The following is a 23131-nucleotide window of genomic DNA, read 5'->3' on the forward strand; positions in this document are numbered from 1 at the left end:
GCTAGGCCTCAAGCTGGGCACACAGGGAGAGATGGAGGCATTTCCATGTCACAAAGTGTGATATTGTGGCTCAAATGCAGCATTCAGGAGGGACTTGGAAGGGTTGGCAGTCTCAGCAGTGAGCTGGAGGGAGTTGGAGAACCTTGCCAGGTAAAACCCCTCACACAGCTGTGCCAGCCAGCCCAACCTCCCAGCTCTGTTAGTTATGAGTGCATCCTGCCCCCAGGTTTCTATGCTCTCCCAGTCCCCACGTGATCGTGTCCACCCTCCTCCCTTTGAGGTCCAGCTGCCTCTTTCCTGCAGGCATTTCACACAGGCCTTGTGCAGGAGCTAGAGCTGCTCTGGGGCTGTCAGTCCCTGAGTACAGGATACACCTGAGCACTGTCCCTCTGCTACAGTTGCTGTCATCAGCACTGGTGCTGCCTGGGATTTCCAGGGGTAAATAAAACAACCTGTGAAAGTCCCTTTCTCACTGCTCTGCTAATTCAGTTAACAGGAGTCCATGAACAGTTTCTGCTCTGTCTACAAGAAGCTCTGGCTGTCAGGAGGATCAGCAGGATGCCTGGAGAAAGCAGCATTTGGCCCTTTCCCCAGCCCAAACCCATGGGGTGCCTGGAAGTGATAGACTTTGAGGGGAAGAGGCTGTGGGGAGTGAGGAGAATCAGGCCACAGTTAGCAAAGGGGTTATAGACTACTGCTTCCAAATGCATGCAGTTCAGCCTCTTCTGCCCCATCTCTTCACAGGAGAGCTGTTGGGCTATCAAGTCTCTGTGTAATATAGCCTGTAGCCCCAGAGAAGGGAGGAGAGCACATCAGCCCTAGAGAGCCAAATGACACTGATGTCTCTGTGTTCCTGCCAGCTTATTCCCCAATGTTTGCACATGTAAACAGAACAGACCAACCAAATGGATGGTTTCTGCTGGGTTTTATATATATCTATATATTTAATTGATACAGATCATCTCTGACACCTATACAAATAACTTATAATCCATCTACATCATTTACAACTGTACAGAATAAACTCTGGACACCACAGACCACACTCTGATCTAGCATACAGACTCTTGATTTTGTAAGCAGTTGCCTTGTGTGCCAGGGTATGTGAGCTCTCCCAGTGAAGCCTCAAGGAGGCAGAGGTGTGAAGAGCTGCTGGTCACCCCTTAAACCCTGTGTTGCATTGTGCAACAGCTCAGGGAGCTAAACAGCTGGAGTAAGCAGGAGATTCCTGGCTTGTTTCTGAGCCTCTTGTCTAACTGAAGCTTCCTCCAGGGCCAAAATGTTTGCTGTCTAAGTCTGGCATTGGTGGGTGTCAGCAATGTTTGACTTGTGAGGTGAAAAACAGTACTGAAGATCAGAATGGAGCTGCTGAGATCTTGTAGCTCCATGACTCTGGGGGATGTTGAGACCTGGGGACTGTGCTTGGCTCAAGCTATGGCTCTCAGTACTTCAGGTAGCTTCCTTTAGGAAATGGTCATGTTACTGTTGCATGTTGCTGGTGCTGGTTTGGGAGTAAATAGTTCTTGGGAGGCTTTTTACACCACTAAATAGCCCATCACCTGCCAACAGCTCTAGAGCTGCCATGCCCCAGTAGTGCATTTCAGTGGTTGCTTTGGACATGGTACAGAGAGAGAACTGTCCTGGGGAACCAATGCCTGCTGTACCAGGTAACAGTTAGGATAGGAGAAGGGATACAGTAGCCCTGTGCTTGCTGGCAAAGTGAAGGACCAGGAAGGCCTGTGGTTGAACGGCTAAAGCCTTTTGCACTGGTAAGATTTCCATGGGGCCCAACCAGCCAAGATAACCTCCAAGCTCAAAGCAGCTCTGTGGAAGGGAAACTCCTCTCCAGCACTCCCATCTGAGATGAAGTCCTTGCTCCAGGTGTGGGTGGTTAAACAGCAGTGGCTCTCCAGAGGTGCGGCTCCCCAGGGCTGGCCAGACCTGGCGCAGACAGGACAGAGGGGTGGATGGAGCCTTTAGGGCTCACATGAGAGTTTGGTAGTGCCAGTGTCACTGGGTCAGCATCACTCTGTAGCACAGAACTGGCTCCAGGAACTCCCTGCCAGTGGTGGCCAGAGATGCCTGGGAATAGCTGCTGTGCACATCTACAAAGCTAAAGGACATTTTCTTTGGGCTGCTGATCCAAGCAAGCCCCCCCCAAGTGAAGGCAGCCCAGGTCACAAGCTCTTTGGGAGCTGAGAGAATGAAACAATTATAGTGTCATAGAAGGAATGCTCTCAAATCCCCTCCAATGTGCATTTAGGAAAGACTCTAACAGAGACTCGCAGAAACCCCCGATCCTGTTCAGAAAGTCAATAAATACACACCGTGTATCTTCCATATTCCACTCAGTCACAAACTGGAATGAAGATGGGTTCCTCCTGCATCATCTTCCTTAACACTGTGTTAGTCTGAGCCTGGGTGGAAGCAGGAGCTGTGCTGTTGGCTCAGCCTGACCCATCTGCAAACCAGGGAAGGGTTTCCACACCATGGTAGCAGCAGAGGAAAGGAGTGAAGGAATCTCACAGGCATCCTGCTCATTCATCAGTCCCAGGAGCATCCCTCTGAGCAGACACAGCCCAAACTGGCACTGAGAGGCAGACTGGGATGCAGAGGTGCTGCTGGTGGGCTTGTAGGTGGTTGTTCCCAGGATGTACAACTGGAGGAATGCATCCAGCACTTGTGAGGCTCCAGACCTGGCGTGGAGAGGCTGCATAGCGAGGCCATGGCAAAATCCCCCATACGGCTCAGAGCTGTTGTGCAGCCTCCATTGTCTGCTCAAGGAAAGCTTCTTCTCTCAGCAGAACTAAACCATTCACAGCTGAGCAGAGCCCACAGCAGCCTGAGTTGTTCTTGCCCTGCTTGTCACTGCCAGATGTCATCCTATGTTTCCCATCTCCCTGTTTCACGCCGTTCATTGGTACTTTGTGTGGCCCCTCTGCAACAATGGCAGCTTTGCTGTTGACTTCCACAGAGGCTACATTAAGCACGTGTGCTCTCCTAGTTGTGGTCAGGCTTACAACGAGGTTTCCTAAATCAGTCAGGGGAGTAATTGCTGGTTTGCTTAAATACACCACCCTGTGTCAGAATGAAGAGTCTGCTGTGCAGAATCCAGTGCAACAGGCCCTGATCCCCTGCCTGGCTCTGTCACCACAATCGTTATCACTGATAGCAACTGTTCCCTGATCCACAAGCACAGCAAGCACCATCACCTCAACTGTCTCTTCCCACTCTACCTAAAATGAGGAAGCTGAAAGGTTTTTCCTGACTTGCACGAAAGGTTAAAACTCAGTTCTTCAGCCATGCTCTGCCCCATGGCAGGGGGTGTTGGCTGTGGTCATCCCTGTCACTCAGCAGGGCCCAGCTGAGCCCTAACCACCTCTTGTCCTGCAGCTTTTCACACCATTACCATTGTAAAATCACTGCTGGTGACTTTCAGTGTGGTTTCTTGTTCCATCTCCTGTGTGATGACCCAATGTCATATCTCTCACATCATCTTTTTCTCACTTTCTTCACTGAATGACACCTGCAAATGTGTTGATAGGCAACAGCAAAGACTTGGGCATGTATTTCACAAGCCCAACATCTTCTGTTTCATGCAGGTTGAATTTCATTGTCCTCGACTTTTGCAAGCAGTAGCTGGGCTCCAGGCAAGGAGAAACTTCCACGCTGCAAGAGCACAAGAACATATTTAGTGCATGTACAGATCTGCCCCTGAGGCCCAGAGTCTGATCTCAGACTAAACATCAGATCCCTCCACTGACTGCTGAGAGGGTGCTGTCACATTGAAATGTGCAGCTGCTTTTATGCTTTTTCACCTGGTTTTGGCTGGAAAGATGAGCTGATGTCTATTAGTCTTGGGCCACAAAACCAATGTGCTATGCCTGTCTCAGCTGGATTCTCAGGAATTCGCATTTTATGTTATGTTCCACATGGCCCATGGACCTTAAACCACAAGTCTGTTTGCTTTCAACACATCACATCTCACTGCATATAGGCATGTTGATCCCTGCTGCTTTCACTGGCCTGAATTCTTCCCCCTACCTTCATATGCTTGAGATACCCTGGTGAGGAATGCAGTCAGTGGAGAGAGCATCAGCTCCAGATCTAAGATCTCAGTTTGTCCCTGCAGGTACCCATCCTTCTACTGTCTTGATGACACCATCACCCAAAATGAGAAAGGCTGCAGGGCACCACTGTACTTTGCTTTCCTGGGAGAAGCCACGTATTTGCCTGTGGATCTTTTGTCGTGGGTGAGGATCAGGACTAGGACTCCCTGGGAAACAGCTCTGCTACACTGGGAGCCCTTCCAGAGAGGGATGTGGAAGGTCACTGGGAAGATGCACAGAGCCTGGGGAAGTCTGGCATTCTCACTTGATCACGTTCCTGTAGGTTCTTCTGCTGTCCTTGTCCAGACACACTGTGAAGGGTCTCTGCTCCGTGCTTCTGATCGCGATATTACGTGTTTTCAACTTGTTTGCCACAGCCTGGATTGAGAGAGGAGGAAAAGCTCAGTGAGCCTCTGACTCCCTTCCCCCTGGCTGCCTGGTGCTGGCTGCATATTGGGTGTGAAAGGGACAGATGATATTGTATCTCTTTTTTCCTTAATGTCGGATGTGACGTGAGGCGATTTTTTTGTAAGGAGGGAAGTGTCTCTTTTGTCCTTTTTCTGTAATCACAGCCTGGACAAATCTTGCAAAGGGCAAACTTTCCACACTAGCCATGTTTGTGGCAAGGTTTGGGATGTCTGATGTGGAGCACAGTCTGTTCTTCAGGGCTGTGGTGTGTCTTGCTGGGTAGCACAGGCTGCAGTACCTTTGTGATCTCAAAAGCCAGGTGGAAACAAGCAAAAGTGTGCTGGCTAACTAAAGATACTGGCTGAGAGAATGAAGGCTCCAGGGCATGAATGACCAAGGCACAACATTCCTATGAGGCAGCATGTCCTCTGGAGTCTACCTGAACTCTTACATAAAGCAAAAAGGACAAGAGCCCAGGCTCTCAGTCTCCTCTCTTGCACAGCCATCTTTCTGAGTGGGTGATTAGATTCATTGACATGTTCCCCAGTGACCTCTGTTCTCGTGAGCACTGTGGGGATGGGACCTGGGGAGGGCTGGAGCTGATGGAGCTGATCACAAAACTACAGACTCTCTCCTGTTACCCAAGTAGAGCCACGATGGCTGGGGCTAAGCTTTATTTCTCCACTTTGTCCCTGAGGTCACAGACCAACCAGCACAGTCCTTCAGGCTCTCCTGAAACAGGATTCAATGTGGTGTCGGCCATCAGGGATGATATTTGGGGCTTTGCCTCAAAAATCTAGACTTTTCCACAGGAAGTGAGTGCATAACACTCTCTGAGCAGGGTGGCCCCAAAGCCTTCTCCTCCCCTCAGAGTCTTTCCCCTGTCACCATTGGCCAACCCCTCCAGGGCCAGAAGCATCTGCAGCTACTTACTGAGAAGGATCGTCTCGACAAGTTGTTGATCCTAATGATTTCAGTGATGTTCACACTCAGACACATCAGGTCTGCAACAGAAGCAGTGTGTTAGCCTCAGGCTGTGGCACGAGCTCAGTTTGGCTTCCACTGGGGCTGCTGTCAGATCCCACCTTTGGGTGCACTGCCAAAGGTCTGTGGGGCGCATAGGGCAGCGGAAAAGGACTCTAACAAGCTCCATGGGCTAAAGGTTTGTGTGGGACCATGCTCAGGGTGGAAACCTCAGAGGCTGTGCTAAGGGCAATGTGAAGGAGGAAGGCTGCAGCAAGAGGAACGTGCTGCCAAGCCTAGATGATGCTGAACCCCATGTGTCTGGCACATCCTTCACAAGAAACCACACAACCACAGGTTGTGGTGACCCCACACGTCACTGTTTCAACCCTCACAGCCTAGAAACAACCAGCACTAAAACCAGGGTCAGATTAAGTCTATTGAGCACCAGAAAACTCAGTAAACCCTCTTCACATGGTTCCAAGAAGAAAGGACCCACCTTCAGCCTCATCAGCAGGGATGGCTTTCATCACCAGAGCTGTGGAGCGCAGGGACACAGCCAGCTCCTTCGCACGGTCACTCACCACAACCTGCAGCAAAGGTGCTGTTAGTTCACCCTGCCAGAGAGGTTACACAGGAGAGCTCTGGGGCAGTTTCTCACCAATGCAAGGTTAGCTAACTGGCTTTTACAGTTCACTGTGACTTCTCTGTCCTCCCCTGGAGTGTCATTCCAGAGGAAAGAAGGAGGGTCAGAACACTCTTTTTAGGAGACCTGTGACACGCTGGGGATTCTTGTAAGCAGAGACATTTTTGGGCTGCTGAGAGCTCCACTCACCTTTCTGTATGTTACTGTGAGGTCTATGCCAGGGCCATCCAGGTTTGTTTTCTTCTTGATCATGTTTAACTCTGCAAAGAGGGAACCAGATAAAACTGAGATTTTGTCCCTCACTGCCAGAGGGGCACTGAGGGGCTGAAACATGTCCAGAGATGGGCAACAAAGCTGGGGAAGGGGCTGGAGCACAAGTGCTCTGAGGAGTTTGTTTCCTCAACAAAAACATGGGCTGGTCCAGCTTCAGAAGATCCTGATGCCAGTCAAAGGCACAGTCTCCAAAATCTGGTTGAGACGAGGAGCCAGGGACCACAAGATCTCTCATCTGGCCTCTCATATGCCCAAGAGGGAGGTGGAAGTGTTTAGGGAAGCCTCCTGCTCATCAGGAAACGGGCTATTGCCCCTTGCCTGCTGCAGGCTGAGGGGCAGGGCAAATGGGAACTGGGGCTGGCAAGACTCCCACCCAGGATGGCAGCCCCTGTGGGAGAGCTCAGCCTCGGGACACACACCTCTGTGGGACAGGCTGTCCTGCACCTGCGTGCACAGCTCCGTGAGGAACACGTCCTCAGCTGGCTCCTGTGCTGGGTCATTGAAGAAAACCTGAAAAGAGAGGAAAATCTCTAAGAACAGCCCCTTCTCCCTCACCCCAAAAGGTAATCCACCTTGGTGTGACACCCTCAGTGTACCCAGGGAGGCAAGAAGGCCAAGGGCATCCTGGCTGGGCTCAGCAGTGGGGTGGCAGCAGGAGCAGGGCAGGGACTGTCCCCTGTGCTGGGCCCTGGGGAGGCTGCAGCTCCAGGGCTGTGTCAGTGCTGGGCCCCTCACTCACTGCCACAGGGACACTGAGGGGCTGCAGCGTGGCCAGAGCCGGGCACAGAGCTGGGGAAGGGGCTGGAGCACAAGGGGCTGGGGAGGGGCTGAGGGAATGGGGGTGTTGAGCCTGGAGAAGAGGAGCCTGAGGGCAGACAGGAGCCCTCTCTGCAGCTCCCTGACAGGAGGCTGCAGGGAGCTGGGGGTCTCTGCTCCCAAGTAATGAGGGACAGGACAAGAGGAAAGGCGTTCAAATCTGCCCAGGGGAGGGTGAGATTGGAGCTGAGGCAGAACTGTTTCCCTGAGAGGGGTGTCAGCCCTGTGCCAGGCTGCCCAGGGAGCTGGGGGAGTGCCCAGCCCTGCAGGGATCCCAAAGCCGTGGGGCTGAGGTGCTGAGGGCCAGGGGTTAGTTTAGTGATGGACCTGGCAGCGGTTGCATTCAGTGACCTTGAAGGTCTTTTCCAACCATAATCATTCTATGATAACCATCCTATGAGCTCATCACGGCAGCTGAGGGGCCATGGGATGGAGAGAACCGCTTTTGCTCTGCTTTCAGAAGCCCGGGAGCGTGGCAGGCTGTGGGCAGCAGAGCCTGGGCAGCAGAGCCTGGGCAGTGTCCTCTGGCAGCGGGTGTCACTGCAGACTCACAGATGTCTGTTCCCACCAGCAGCCCGGGTGAGGGCAGCAGCTCCCCAGCCCTGGCTGTAGGTACTGCTTTAGCTTCAAAAGCAGAGACTTTCTACACAGTACACCTAAATCAACCGGTTGCTTCAGATCTGTCATTTTCCTTTTATGGGCTTGTTTTGAGTCAAACGTGGAGATAAAGTCCTGGAGAACCTCTCCTTGCCACTCCTAGCCCTATGTGGGACTTGACCTTTCACTTCCAGGGAAACTCTCTGCAGACAAAGAGGAACAGTGTGGTCTTAACCAAAAAGGCAAAAGAGGCTCAGTGTTTGCAGATGAAGCAGCATCACACCCTGTATGACAACAGGGTGGGTTAGGTGCCTCTATCTGAAAGCCACATCTGGAGTCAGTTCCTCTTCCCCTGCCTCAGTCGCCCACTCTCTTGCTTGTTTTTGATTTTTGTCTTGAGGAGAAATGAGTAGAAGACAAATTCACCAAAACCCCCAGAGCCCCAGCCACACAGACTGAGCACCAGCTGCTCCAAGTTTTTCCAGGCTACATGGTGTTAGTACAAGTCCTGGTGATGCTCTATCAGAAACAAGCAAAGCTCACCCAGCTCCTTGCAAGCTCCATGCCAGTTTGCTCATGTAAGGGCTGCTCCTTTGCTGCAGTAGGTTACCACACTGGCTAGGGGTAGATTACAAGGAGATATGTGCATCAGTGCCACCCTGAGCTTTGCAGGGGCAAACTGCCAGAGAGGCAGATGGGGGCTGATGTTATGTGACCAAATACAGTAGTTCTTTGCTCTGATATGAAATGCCAGGTCTCACTCTGCTGTCATTTCAGAGAAAAGCTAGCAGGAAATAAATACAACAGGGTTTCAGGAAGCCCTGCAAAGCCTCTGTAAGGTGCAGAAAGGTTTTGGCAAAGCCACTAAGAAAACTCCAGCTTGCTTACATCTAAAGCAGCAGGAGGTGCCAGAGCTCCTGAGAAAACCTGAATGCAGCAGAGCAGGAAATCTGTGTCCTCATAGGACAGAGAGAGGCTGCCCAGGGAGGGTGTGGAGGCTCCTTCTCAGGAGGTTTCCAACCCCAGCTGGACACGTTGCTGTGCCCCTGATGGAGGGGAACATGCTTTAGCAGGGGTTGGGCTGAATGAGCTCTGCAGGGCCCCTCCAACCCTCACCAACCTGTGATTGTGTCATTTCAAGACTCACTTTGCCAGCCTGTGTGATCCTGAAATATCCTTGCTGGGATCACTGACTCCAGCTAAGCTGTGCTGCACAGAGCCCCTGCATCCCTGAGCCTGGCAAAGAGGCAACAGGCTGGGGAGCAGGGAGATGCAGGTTCAGATGTGCTAAAAGCCCCCAGATCCTGTGAACTTGGCACAGCTCTGCAAGCCCTCTCAGGGCCAGCTGAAGGCACAAGAGCTGTGGCACCCACCTTCACAGCGTAGACCTGGAAGCAGACGGGCTGGGTGGCCATGCGGGCGTAGTAAGCGATGACATCCGTGATGAACAGATCAGTCACAAGATGTTTGCTGGGAGAGGAAGGCTGGGGAGGGAGGGAGTAAATCACATTATAGATCAGCCACAGTCACTTCTTATAAACATTGCCACAAACCCTCACACCTTCTGAGATAAAGAATGAGCAATGACCTGTGGCCAAGGGCAGCTGATATGAACTGGAGAAGCGAGGGCTTGCACCCACCTACCAGCCTCTCTCGTAGGCTCTGGAGGGTGGCTCAAAGTGCCAGGAAATGAGAGCAGGGGGGGTATTACAGCAAATGGCTCATTTCCATTTTCTTTCTTGAAATCTGCCACTTCCTATCCCTTGACCAAATCAAATGAGTCTTGTGCCCTGGGCAGAGTCAGCACCAAGCACCTTCCTGGCTGGCAGGCCCCAGGGGGGAGGTTTGCAGGGAGAAGGCCTCTGTCTGGGGCACAGAGGAGTCCTGCAGGGCACCAACTTATCCACAGGTACAGCAGATGTGCTTGGGAAGTGGGCCAGACTAGGGAGGTGGGAAGGTGTCCCTCGTACCATGGTGGCCAGCTTGGGAATGATGTGGCACAGCGTGTTGATGTTGCTCTCGTACCACGGGTCGGCTCTGCTCAGGTACTCAGCCACCTCACACAGCTCCCCATGGCTGGTGGCAGTGTGGTCCTGGGGGAGAAACACAGCTCAAGAGGATGATGATGTCTCAAAACAACAGGAGCCATAGAGGAGGCTGAAGGAACTGGGCCACAAATGCCCCTTGAGCAGCTCCCTCATCCCTCATCCTTCCCTGCTCAGTCTAAGAGAAGACAAAACCTTTCTTAGCAGGTGCCCAAGAACAAAGACTGAGTGAAGAATGAGTAGAAGAAATACTCATTTTTGTAAAGGCATGTTTGTAAGAACTCACAGCGAACAAGAAGTGCAATTGTTTGTTTATCACTGTCTCGAGGCTTTAAAAGGGAAGAGATGGGCCCAAGATAAACTGCAAGGTAGAGCCTTGCAAGACCAAAACTGGGGCACGACCAAGCAGCCAAAGCCCTCAGTAAGGGGTGACCACTTCCCCTAAGTGTTTGAAAGGTGTGAAAAGCATCAGTCCTTGGCTAAAGCTCCCTTGATCCTCCTATACCTGAGGCACAGAAGCAAAACCCAAGATCATTTCGATGCTGTGAGTTCCCACCCATCAAATTGGTTGGAGCAGCCTCCCTGGCTTGGCTGCCATCCTCCTTGTTCTAGGAACAAAGCATTAATGGACATGAACTCCTCTAACCCTCCCTGCTCTTCCTCCAAACTCAGCCCCAGACTCACCACAAGGGCCGAGGTGTTGGGCTGCCCTGTCACAACTGGGATGTGGTAGAACTGCAGGTTCAGCCTGGGAGTCAGGAACGCTCGACGGGTTTCTCGTTTCCTTGGAATGGAAAAACAAATAGGCCACGTCCCAGGGGGAAGGTGGAAGAAGGTGTCTCTTGGCCAAAGCTGGGCAGTGCCAGGAGGCTGCAGCATAGGCCTTCCACACGTGCCTCCTTCCCCCAGGAGTGCAGTAGGGCTCCCAAATTGAGCAAGGGGAGATAACGGGGGTCAGGGGCAGCACACAGACTGGCTCTTGGCGCTCAACTCTGCAGCCAGCTCTGCTCCCTGGGCTGCTGCCTGCACCAGGGCTCAGACTCACCCCTCTCCATGCTCCTGGCTCTGTGAACCAGGGAAGAGCCAGCTGGGAAATAGCTTTTCTCTAAGATTTTGCTCATTTAACCTATTTCATGGGCAGAAGGGGGAAAACTCACTGTGTGCATCATGTGGACAGTGAAGTCAGTGAACTCAGATGCATTTGGGTCCAAAACAAAATCCCAGAATCCCAGGATGGTGGGGGCTGGAAGGGCCCTGCAGAGCTCATCCAGCCCAAGCCCATGCTAAAGCAGGTTCCCCTCCATCAGGGGCACAGCAACGTGTCCAGCTGGGGTTGGAAACCTCCTGAGAAGGAGCCTCCACACCCTCCCTGGGCAGCCTGGGCCAGGGCTCCCTCACCTCAGCTCAAAATGACTTTCTCCTCCTGTGCCACTGGAGCTTTGTGTGCTCCAGCCTGTGCCTGTTACCCCTTGTCCTGGCACTGGCCACCACACACTGGCCCCATCCTCTCCACATCCACCCTTTAGGGATTGATCAGCATTGATAAGGGCCCCTCTCAGCCTTATCTTCTCAAGGCTGAACAGCCCCAAGTCCCATAGCCTTTTCTCATAAGGAAGATGCTCCAGGCCCTGATCACCTTGGTGTCCCTGCACTGGCCTCTCTGCAGCAGTTCCCTGTCCCTCTGGAGCTGGGGAGCCCAGCACTGGACAAACACCTGAGTCCCATCCTGTCACAGGTAACACTGGAGCCCTACCCCATCCCCAGTCACTTTGGCTGCTTCCATGGGCCACAAAGCAAAGCACTCTCTCTGTCTCCCCTTCCCCCAGGCCCCAAGAGCCACAGAGGCTGTGGCCATCGCTTACCTCAGGGAGTGGAAGGCTTGTGCCAGGCGCCCCAGGATGCGATCATCACCCAGCAGCACGATGCGGGCAGTGTGCAGCCTCTGCAGAGGGGCTGCAGGCTCCGGGGGGGCTCCCGCTCTCCTCTGCAGCTTTGGTGGGGGTTTTGCCCCAGGACTGCTGCCTCCAGCCTGTAGGAAGGCCACACTCTCCAGAGGGGATGGCTTCTTTTTGATGCCCCCCTTCCTGTGGAGCCGGGATTGCTCGGCTTCGGCGCTGCAGGGCACGAGGGGCTCCTCGGCTGCCGCAGGCAGGTCGCGCTCGATGCCGCTGTCGGTGGAGAGCATGGAGAAGCGGGTCTGCTCGCAGCACTCACACTCTGAAATGATGTCCTGGATCTCAAAGTTGTCCAGGTCCTGGCTGAGGCAGTCAGGCTCACAGCTCTGCGAGAGCGGGTGGATGAACAGCACCAGCTCCTTCCCTGCAGGCAGAAGGGAGCTCCAGGAGGGAAACGCAACCAAAGCCAGACTGAGCCCCGGCCCTGCCTCTGCTCCCCTCTTCTCACACAAACCACAGCCTGGCCCACAGAGGTCCTCTCCTCGTCTTCTTTGTTCCTCTTCCCCCCAACTCCCTGATCTGACCCTGATGCTCCACAAGAAGGAAAGCTGGTGCAGTCAGCACAAGCCTCCGCCAGCGTGTCCCTTGGGTAATGGTTATGACACTCGCTGCTCAAGAATCAGGACTAAATGACATGAATTGCACAGGCTTCCCAGCCTCAGACACCCTCTGAACTCCCCACAGCCCCCCAGGGCACTCACAGAGCTGGTCATCTTCTGTCCAGAGGTGGAAGCTGATGTTAGGGTTGGGCAGAGGGGTACCCTGCAGCCCTCCCAGGGGAGAATCACCTGCAGAAACAAGGATGCTCATGACACATAGGAGCAGTTTTCCCACACAGGTGCATGAACCTCCATGGGGGTCGAGCTGGGGACACTGGCTGAGACGGCCTGTGCTGAGCCCTGGGGCTCTCCTACCCTCTGCTCTCACAAATTGAGCTGGAATAATTTACCTATACTGCTGGTGTAAGAGAAAAAGAAAGACAGGGAAACTGAGGCATGGGCAAGTGAAAGACCATGACGTGCAGCAGAGACCACAGGGACTGCAGAATAACTAAAACATCCTTCTAGCACTGGGCCTCCAGAGCATATGGTAGGACCTCCCTTGGTGATTTCAGCTGAGATGCCAGGGAGCCCTCTGATCCCACCACTGCTGGCTGGTTTCAGCCCTCTGTGAGAAGCAGCAAGACAAGTGTGATAGCTCACTGCCACCAAAACAGGACAGTCTCACTCATCTCCCTACACCACTGGCTGTTCCTTCCCTTGTCTTGTACTGGGACAGTGTCCAGCTCTTTCCAGGGAGGAGATTGGGATGCAGGGACCTTCCAGGAAGAGGGAAACATGACTCCCTCTGCATTTCCCTCTGGTCTATCCCATCTCTGTGAGGAGCTGTGATGAGGGGAGACATTTGTTACATGGCACCAAGCAAGCACTGACAGGGATGGAAGGGCATGGCAGTACCACTGTCCACCAAACCAGTAGGAGATTTCAGGCAACATCTCCCCAGTCTAGGCCATGGCAGGATCCACCTCACACCAGCAGACCACTGGTGAGAGAGTCTTTCCAGCCTCCCCTGGTTTACAGCTATGGCACCCTTTGCAAACAGCAGGGATGTACCTCTGGGCCTCAGGGCAGCTGAATCAACAGCAGAGATTGCCCCAGTCTCTCTCCTAAGGTGCTAAATCTGCCTTCCATTGCAGTTTGCCATCCTGGACACCAGGTCACTGCAAGGAGCCAGGCTGCAAGGACCTAGTCCTGGTGATGGGTGCTGCGAAAGCAGAGGTGGGCAGGAGCAGGGATGGACAGGGGTAGGAGGGCACTGACCAGGGCAGAGCAGTGAGGCAGTTTGCACAGCTCCATGCATGGCTGGGTGGGAGCTCACCTGCTGGGGAGGAGCTGAGGATGCTGTGGTAGATGCCCTCCAGCCTCGCCGTGTGCTGGCCCCTCTCCGCGCTCCCCCCGCACTCCACTGCCGACACCACCTGCTGGAACCAGTGCTCCACATCGCCCGTGGCCATGCCCTGTAGTGAAGAGAGGCTGTTAACACCCAGGGGCCTGGAAAGAGGAGATGCTCCATGAGCAGGGCTGTAGGAGAGGACAGGATGGGGGCAAAGAGAGCTGAAAAAAATGTTTTTTCACAGCAGAGGACACAAAGTTCCCAGGGAAGGGTGGAGGAGGACAGAAGGTGGCTGTACTGTCTGCTTAAAGGGTTCTTTCTGGCAGGTTTGCAGCTGCTGGGCACCGTGCTCCCAGCTGCAACAAGCTCTGGGAGCCAGCAGCAAAGCTGGCAGCTCAGGTGACCTGGGGGAGATGAGGACAGCTGACTCACCAAGCTGTCCTTGCAGCAGAAGTCACTGAGAGGCCCTGCAAAGCTGAACCAGCTGAACCTTTCTGAACCAGATGTTTGTCTTACTGCAGCCCCACAGCTCCTCTGAGCAGTTTCTGGAGAAAACTGGTTGAAACTTTTCCCACTGAGATGTTTTTGCAATGGCCAGTGTCTCGCCAAGGAGCCAATACTTCACCTGCAGAGCCCAGCTTGGCCATGCAAAACTGAAGATTCAAAACCTCTGGCTCCTGTTCCAGAGGTTCCTTCACATATGAAGAATTATTTAGCTAAACACCAGCTCTGCTCATAGCCCAGCCTTGCAAGTAACACTGGGACTACTGGGGAGGGAGACCAGCAGTGAGGAGCCAGGGGGGAATCTCTCCACTTGCCAAAAAACCATCCTCTGGGCTGAGGTGCCCAGCAAGAGCAGGACCATTGGAAACCCAGAGGTGGTGGTGCAGAAGTGCTGTTGCTTACCTGGAGACTCGCCTGCAGGCTATGGATGTCACAGCCCTCAGCCAGGGCTGCCTGCACCGTGTGGGTGATCACGTAGCACATGCACACCCGGGGGCTCTGGGAGACCTGAGCTGCCTCTGTGTCAGTGACCAGAGCGTTGCAGATGGCTTCAGAGAGCAGCTCTGGATCAGCAAAGACGAAAATCCTGCGTGGGGAGGAAGGATGGGGAAAGAGGGAGATGGAATGAGGGGTCCCCATTACTGACCTCAGGGCTGGCACCAGCAGCTCAACATCTCTGCTATCCCATGCAGAGAAACAGGATTGCTACTGGTATCACCCTTCTGTGCCCTGTCTCCACACCACACCTGCCTCCCAGGGCCACAGGAATGAATTGGAGTGCATGGGGGGAACGTGCTCCTCCCAGTGCAATGATTCATTTAGTGAGGCTCAGGGTGCCACTAAACTGTGTCCCCCAAGACCGTGCATGTCCATGTGCTTTATGTCCAAACTGTCTGTTCCATCTGACATTAATTCAGAGTGCAGAAGGACACATTTCACTGTGAGATCATAAAAGAAATAAAAGTAACAACAGCTTTGAAGAGAAACCACTCACTTCTCCTGGTAAGGGTACGGGTCGCTCTTGAGGCTTTGTTCAGAGATGACCATTCTCTGGTACAACATACCTGGCAAAGACAGGAAGATAAACAGCCAGGAGTCAGAGTGTGAGGAACAACACCACAACTCACCAGAGCTCAGGTCCAAGTTGGCAAACACCCGTTGCTGGAGAGGTAACACACGAGAGCCAAGAATCACACCCAGAGTTAACAATAGTCAAGGACAAAGATAGGACATGCTGCAGCAAAAGAAAACCCCTTCTATTCAGGGACAGCTTCCTGTATTTCCCTTCCTTTGTTTAGTGAGTTATGAGGTTGGGAGCAGAGTTGGAAGCAGCTCTACTCCCAGCTCCATCCCCAGGGCCATGTCTGGGGCTGATGTTTAGGTGGATACGAAGAGGACAACTCGCTTCTGAATCGGGAGAAACGTGGGGAAGAAGCATCCACCCTGCATTGCTCAGGTGCAATCATCAAGGGAAGCCCCACTGGACTTCCCCATCTCTCCACACTGAATCACCTTTTACCAGAAGTCAGGTGAGATATAGGTGGACCTTGTTGCTTCAGACACAACAGTACTAGAGGAGAGTGGTTGAGGTGATGGTGATGGGCTGAGCCCACCAGGAATGGCACTGCCTTTCTCATTTCTCACCTGCCTTCATATTTTCCCTTCACCTCAAGGGGTGGCTGCATCTTGCATTGGTTTCAAGGACTGCTTTTAAAGACTCTTATTAAAGAAAACATTAACGTTTCAACTGACTTTTCCTTTAAAGAACTTTAAAGAACAATGTAGAGAAAAGGAGAAATCAAGTTGTCCTCTGGCTTGCTCTCTAAAAGGAACTGTTGTCTGTGGAAAATAAGGATGTTTTAGTGCCTAAAAGCTGATGCACAGGTAGTGGAGGGGGAGCAGCAATGTAATCTCAGATGGAGACTTCACAAAAGGAGACCTTACTGAGATGCCCAGGCTGGGAACAGCAGCAGCCTGCTTCCCACACAGACAGAGAGGGTACATGCACCCAGCCTTGGGTGGGCTGGACTTTGTGCAGGTGGGGCTTACACAGACAGCAGAACCCCCCCAAGGTTTCCTGCTGGTAACACAGGGTCAGCAGCCTGAAATCAGGAGGAACTCTCCCATCCAAAGAGCTCTCCAAGACACCCAAATGTCTGGCCAGTCCCTTGGGGAAAGCCCTGCCATGCCTCACTGCATTAGGCAAAGGTTAGCTCAGGACTGGAAATCCCCCCAAAGCCCCCTGCAGCTGCAGGAAGCAGCCAAACCCTTTGCTGTGCCTCATACCTGGGGCTGTCATTTCCATCTTCAGCCTGATGGCATAGTCCAAACCAATGGTGCAGAAAGGTTTGGGCAGAGTGAGCAGCTTCTTACAGAAATCATACACCCTGCTGCAGAGCTCGTCAGAGATGCAGGGAGCCTGGAGAGAGAAAGGGGCAGATGAGGAGATGCCATAGCTGCTCTGCCCACAACAGACCCCAGGGCACAGAGCCACACTAAGTTCAGTGTGGATTTGGCCACTTGTGAAGCAGAATCAGGTCCTGTGATGGTTTGGAAACCTCCAGCAGTACCCACCCAAGGGCCATGGTCATGTTTTTGCCAGGCTCTGGCTTCCAGCCACATTAGCCCTGGCCCAGGCTGCCCAGGGAGGGTGTGGAGGCTCCTTCCTTGGAGGTCTCCAAGACTCACCTGGACACATTTCTGTGTGACCTGATCTAGGTGGGACCTGCTTCTGCAGGGGGTTGGACTGGATGAGCTCTAAAGGCCCCTTCCAACCCCTACCATTCTGTGATTCTATGATGAAGCAAGTCCAGAAAAGGGGTCACCTGGAGGGACCTGCCACTCTCATGCATGTCACAGCTGACAGTGTCTCAGCCAGCACCCTGGGAAATGCACACCTGAGCTCACCCATGCCAGTCCCACTGCTGGGCACAGGGGTAGGTGCTGTGTGGCTTTGGTGGCCCCTCCCGTGGCTCCCCATTTCCCTGGGTCTCCCCCCAGCACAGCCCAAGGCAGGTTACCTTTATCAGGGTGTACATCAGGGTGTGCAGCAGTGGGATGATGTAATGCCTGAAGTCACCACGCTCAGCCTGTGGAACCAAAAGGCAGAGTCAGGGGCAGCAGTGCTTGTCAGGGCCCTGGGATGGGCAGCAGCAGAGGCCAGAGCTGGGGAAGCCCCCAGGATGTGCTGAGTTCTGTCTGCTCAGTGGCTCAGACACACAAGGTGAGCACAGACCTTCACCTTGGCTCAGGGGTTGAGGTGGGGCTTGGGAGTGGGCAGGATGTCCGTGGGGCAGACAGGTCCTGCATGGTGGGCATCTCATGGCAGCCAAGCCTTGGGGAAGGGTGTGGGGGCATGGACCATGCTTCTGTGGCCATGGCCACACCACAGGGCTGGAGATTGTCATGGGGATGTGACATCCTGGGAGCTGCTGTGAGAGCACAGTCTGCACGCCAAGAGCTATGCAGCACACACACAAGAGCCACAGTGGGAGAGGGAGAGAGCAGAAGGGTCTAACTGAGCTCATTAAGGAGCAGCTTTCTGTTGCAAAAACCCCTGTGGAGATACAAAACCTCCAGGAAAAGCCTGTCATACATTTGGTGGGTGACCAGAGTAAGCAAGAAGGAGAGATGCTCTGGCATCCCCATCCTGGCCCATGGGGAGTCAGATGGATGCTCAAACTAAGACACCTCTCTGGTCTGGCTCTAACAACAGCTCCAGCAACAAGAATTCCCTTGGATAACCCTAGGAAAGATATTTCCACCCCAAAAATGACTCCAGCACCTTTCTTGAGGGCTGCTGTGCTGATGGAGCTGAGTTAAATGGAACTGATGGCAGCAAAGCTTTAGAAACGATCAACAGAATGAACAACAGTGAACTTCTGAGAACAGCTGCTATCTGCCCAAGGCCCTGCAAGAACTCAGGCATAAAGTCACTAAATTATCACCTCTGGCTGGTACTGACTGCTCAGAGCTGCTGCAGTACCAGAGGAATGAGTTCAGAAAAGAGAGTGACACTGATTCCCAAGGAGATCTTCAGGGAGATGGAGGGAATTACAGACCAGCCTGCCCAGCAAGGAAGGACAGGAGCACAGTGCAACGGGGAGAGGCTGACATGGCTCTGCAGAGGAAAGCAAACCCTGGAGGAACAGACCTCAAGGCCTCCCAGGGAATCCCTGAATCCACAGCCAAGGGTGTTCCTGTCCATCTGGATTTGCAAAAGCCAATGGATAAGATCCCTGCCCAAGGCACTGAGGGAGGTGAAAGTGCCACAGCGGGAGGGAGGGAGGGAGAGAGTCTGCAAATAGTCTCAGAGATGCTCAAAAGGCAGGAGACAAAGGTTAGGAAAGGCTGTGGGACCTGGGGCTGTTTAGCCTAGAGAAGAGAAGACTAAAGGAAGACCTCATTAACACTTAGAAGTACTTAAAGCGTGGGTATAGAACAAGGAGGGGACATTGTTTTCTGTAGCAGTCAGTGCCAGGACAAGGGGTCACAGGCACAGGCTGGAGCACACAAAGCTCCAGTGGCACAGAGGAGCAAGTCCTTTGGAGCTGAGGTGAGGGAGCCCTGGCCCAGGCTGCCCAGGGAGGATGAGGAGGCTCCTTCTCAGGAGGTTTCCAACCCCAGCTGGACACGTTGCTGTGCCCCTGATGGAGGGAACCTACTGTAGCAGGGGCTGGGGCTGGATGAGCTCTGCAGGGCCCTTCCAGCACCCACCATTCTGTGGTTCCATGACTAGGGGTAATGGCTGGATGTTTCCAGGCAGCACAGGGATCCATGCTGGGCTGATGTGGCTCCAGGCTGTGACACGGGAGTGCTGAGGGAGGGAGGTCCAAAGGAGAAATAAGCCAAGATATAGAGAAGATACCAGGGGGAGGTTTCTGACCCAAACCAGGCAGGGACTCATCAGCAGGGTGGGGAGGAGGAGGTGAAGGGGGGATGTGAGCTGTTTGTCCTTTGGTGAAATCAGCAGGCTGATAAGAAAGGAAAGGTGCTACTTCTACCAGACTTCTCACCAAACCACAAACCAGGATGCTGAGAGTTCTGAAGGTTTCCATGAGACCAGAAAATGGCAAGACAAATTAATGAGAGACATAAAAGCCCACCACAGAGTTTCCATCAGCCCTCAGGACAGGATGCTGGGTTAGATGCTGCTGCTCTGACACCCTCTGGGGCAGAAGTGAGAGGCATGGAGGAGATGTTTCCACCCTCCCTGTGATGACAGCTCACTGGGGTGGGATGAGGCAGATTTAGGGGTGGTCAGAAGTGTTCCACATACTGTAAAGACCAGTTGCCTTTGGCTGATCCAGCATTGAGGAGCCTGGGGAGGTTCCTTGCTATGCCTATGGCTCACCTTGGAGCAAACCTTGGTCTCTGTAGCATGAGCTACAGCTCTGCCCTGGTGTCCCACAGAGCTTTTCCCTCTGTGCTGTGAGCAACAGTCCCCAGCCAGGCTCAAGGCCCCTGCAAACACCCATTTGAGGAGGAACCAAGTCCCCATCCCAAGCTCCCCAAGGCCTCACCACAGGGCACGAGCTGCAGAGGGGCTGAGTCCTGCACTCCTGGGATGACTCTGAGGTGGCACTCACCCTTTCCAGCTCCTTCACCAGGATCCTGACCAGCATGGAGCTGTTACTGGGATTCTGGTCGATTTTTTTGTGCAGGGTCCATCGCAGCATCCCTGAGAAGTGAAAGCCAAGAGGTCAGGTGGTCAGTGATGGATTGGGGCAGCATTTCAGAGAGGCAGCAGGACACCTGGGCATTGTTGCTGCAAATTCCCCCTGGGACACCACCCTGACATTAGTGTTGGGACTAAATCAGGCTCCTCTGCCCTCTGCTTCAATCATTGGCCCTCTGCAAGGGGCAGGTCATGTCTGGATGCAGCATTGGTACCTCTAACACTGGGAAACCTTTGTGAAAAGACTGGGAGGCTGGAGGAAAGCAAGGCAGGGCAGTGGATAAGAAGTTTGTTTCATTACCTCTCCTACTGTTTATGGCTGCCTGCTTTCATCACCTACCTCAAGGAATCTGGGTTCCTGCTGGTCCCAGCACACAGCACCAGAGCACTGGCTGCTGAGAGTTCACAATCACAGTAAGGACCAGAGAGCATCTCAGCCCTGCTGCTGCCAAAGCTCATTCCAGACAAAAATCAAATGGAATTAACTGCAAAATATTCTGTGCACTCCCAGTAAAATCAATTAATCAAAGGCAGTTCAGTTTCCTGAGGCTGGAGGGCATTTGCTGCATCAGCTAGAGTTGTACCCTCCAAACCATTAACCCAGAGATTTCAATGGTACTGCTGAACGAGGAGCTGAGCAAAGAGAGATCCCTGTGGGGAGAGATGGGGAGACTCAGCTCAGAGCTGGGGAGTTGGACAGGGCTGTGTATCAGAGGCAGGAGCTGTGTCACAAACTCCTCAGGAGGTTTCCAACCCCACCTGGACACGTTCCTGTGCCCCTGATGGAGGAACCTGCTTTAGCAGGGGGCTGGGCTGGAGCAGCTCTGCAGGGCCCTTCCAGCCCCCACCATTCAGGGATTTGGGGATTCTCTGATTTGCTGTCCCACCTCAGCACAGGATCCTCTGGGTGAGGGAAGGGTGTAAAGGATTTACCAGCCCTGTGCAGGAGGATTGGAAGCTTCTGAGGTCAGTGCACAGCAGACACCAGCAGCTTGCCTTGAGAGTGGGTTAGAAATGGAGTTCCAGGGAGCAGAGAGCACCTTGGGGCCCCCCCTATACCCCCAACCTGGCACAGACCCAGAGAGGGGAAGCAATGCCCCAGGGAGGCAGTGGGGATGGAGAGTGGTGGCCCCAGGGCCATGCTGGGGCGCCTCTCACCTCGGTCGCTCTGGCAGGCGGGGTGGTGCCCGTCGAGCTCCCGCAGCAGCGCACGCACACGGCGCAGGATGTCTGACTCCAGCTCTGCAGGGACAAATGGCACAGGCAGCTCAGCACCTCGGGGGTACCTGCACTCAGAGACAGCCCTGGGTCAGGAGGCACTTCTTTGGGTGAGCACAGGGACTTGCACCCTCACAGCATCCCTCATGGTGGCTGTCTTGGCAAGTTTCCAGCTTGGATGAGCCTCAATGGAAACAGGGCAGAGCTCTTCCCAGGCCCTGGGGCTGTCCAGCCTGGAGAAGATCTCATAACACTTGTAAGGATTGAAAGGGTGGATGTCAGGAGGATGAGGTGGCACTTTTTTCTGTAATGTCCAGCAACAGGACAGGGGGTAATGGTCATCAGCTGGAACACAAAAAGCTCCACTTAAGTAGAAGGAGCAAGTCCTTTGGTGCTGAGGTGAGGGAGCCCTGGCCCAGGCTGCCCAGGGAGGGTGTGGAGGCTCCTTCTCAGGAGGTTTCCAAGATGCTGAGGGGATGGAACATCCATGGTGGAGACTCCAGAGCCTCTGGGGTATCCTTGCCCTCGTGGGCAAGAAGCCAATGGCAGCCTGGGGGCATCAAGGAGAGTGTGGGCAGCAGGTCAAGGGAGGTTGTGCTGCCCCTGTGCTCTGCCCTGGTGAGGCCTCATCTGGAGTCCTGTGTCCAGTGCTGGGCTCCCCAGCTCCAGAGGGACAGGGAACTGCTGGAGAGAGGCCAGTGCAGGGCCACCAAGATGCTGAGGGGATGGAACATGTGTGTGAGGAGGAAAAGCTGTGAGACCTGGGGCTGTTCAGCCTGGAGAAGAGAAGGCTGAGGGGGGTACTTATCAATGCTGATCAATTCCTAAAGAGTGGGTGTGGAGAGGATGGGGCCAGTGTTTGTTGTGTGGTGGCCAGTGCCAGGACAAGGGGTCACAGGCACAGGCTGGAGCACACGAAGCTCCAGTGGCACAGAGGAGCAAGTCCTTTGGTGCTGAGGTGAGGGAGCCCTGGCCCAGGCTGCCCAGGGAGGGTGTGGAGGCTCCTTCTCAGGAGGTTTCCAACCCCACCTGGACACGTTGCTGTGCCCCTGATGGAGGAACCTGCTGTAGCAGGGGCTGGGGCTGGATGAGCTCTGCAGGGCCCTTCCCACCCCCACCATGCTGGGACTCTGTGGTTGTTTCTGTGACAGTGCTCCTGCAGGGACAGGATGGTAGGGAAGCTCCTCCGAGGGCTGCTCGTGCGTGAGCTCTGCAGGGCCCCTCTCGCCCCGTGTTCAGTACAAAAACATCACATGCTAAATACAGAAACTAACAAAATTAAACCACAACTTGGCACCATGACAGAGCAGAAATACTGCTGTGTTTTGGCACTGCATGGATTCAGCCTTAACTTCACACCCATCACAAGGAGCACTCCTCTCTGCTGCACACAAAGCCTCATGGCAAACCTCAGCAGGTCACCTCCTGCCTTCCACCTGGGACCCCTCACAGCCTCTCCCTGCTGTGCCACAATCCACCCATGAGCCCTGAGCACCTTCTGCTCCCCCAGGCAGGGGCCCAGGGTCAATGCTTCTGCTGGGTAACCACCACACGAGCCTCTGTGTCAAAACCAAACTGCATCCTGCTCTCAGCCAAAAATAAGTCTGCCAACCTCAGAGCCAGTTTGGGGTATGAGTCATATGTGGGGTGAGGGCCTGTGGTCATGAGTGAGCTCTGATAGCAGCTGGCTGGAAAGAGGTAAAATGAAAGCCCTGAAAGCATGCAGGGTACCAGCCAGGGGAGCTGCAAGGACCCTCTGCTCCAGCACAGCCTTTGTGTCCCTCCTTACACTGAGCTGCTCCTTCCCTGTCAGCAAAATGATTCCTGCTCCTTTGGAATTTATATCTATATATTTCTATATAAAATATGAAGTTGGATGTTACTGGGTGATGTTCTGCTGTAGGAAGCTGTAGGCTGGAGCAGCCAGAACAGGGAAGGACTCAGGTGTTTGTTGTAAGCATACACCAGGGCTCTTTCCTGCAGTGTTGTGTGTCCCATGAGATGGTGACCAGGACACAGGGCCAGCA

General features: G+C 53.8%; 1 protein-coding gene across 2 annotated transcripts in view; it reads right to left on the reverse strand.

Annotated features, from left to right (window-relative positions):
* Positions 1–974: 974 nt before the first annotated feature.
* The window catches only part of PIK3R6 (phosphoinositide-3-kinase regulatory subunit 6), a 34842-nt gene continuing 12685 nt past the window's right edge, over positions 975–23131 (reverse strand). For both annotated transcript variants that reach the window (XM_062010774.1, XM_062010775.1), the window contains exons 3-20: positions 21045–21128; positions 19798–19889; positions 17230–17298; positions 16496–16628; positions 15204–15273; positions 14612–14795; positions 13691–13829; positions 12514–12600; positions 11720–12176; positions 10542–10641; positions 9783–9905; positions 9186–9296; positions 6819–6909; positions 6316–6386; positions 5980–6070; positions 5451–5521; positions 4375–4487; positions 975–3669 (exon numbers count right to left, since the gene is read on the reverse strand). In XM_062010774.1, coding sequence (XP_061866758.1) covers positions 3513–3669; positions 4375–4487; positions 5451–5521; positions 5980–6070; positions 6316–6386; positions 6819–6909; positions 9186–9296; positions 9783–9905; positions 10542–10641; positions 11720–12176; positions 12514–12600; positions 13691–13829; positions 14612–14795; positions 15204–15273; positions 16496–16628; positions 17230–17298; positions 19798–19889; positions 21045–21128 — 2243 coding nt within the window. In that variant the 3' untranslated portion in view covers positions 975–3512. The remainder of the gene's footprint in view (positions 3670–4374; positions 4488–5450; positions 5522–5979; positions 6071–6315; positions 6387–6818; positions 6910–9185; positions 9297–9782; positions 9906–10541; positions 10642–11719; positions 12177–12513; positions 12601–13690; positions 13830–14611; positions 14796–15203; positions 15274–16495; positions 16629–17229; positions 17299–19797; positions 19890–21044; positions 21129–23131) is intronic.

Source organism: Colius striatus, chromosome 18, assembly GCF_028858725.1.
Source record: "Colius striatus isolate bColStr4 chromosome 18, bColStr4.1.hap1, whole genome shotgun sequence".
In the NCBI taxonomy this organism is placed as follows: domain Eukaryota; kingdom Metazoa; phylum Chordata; class Aves; order Coliiformes; family Coliidae; genus Colius; species Colius striatus.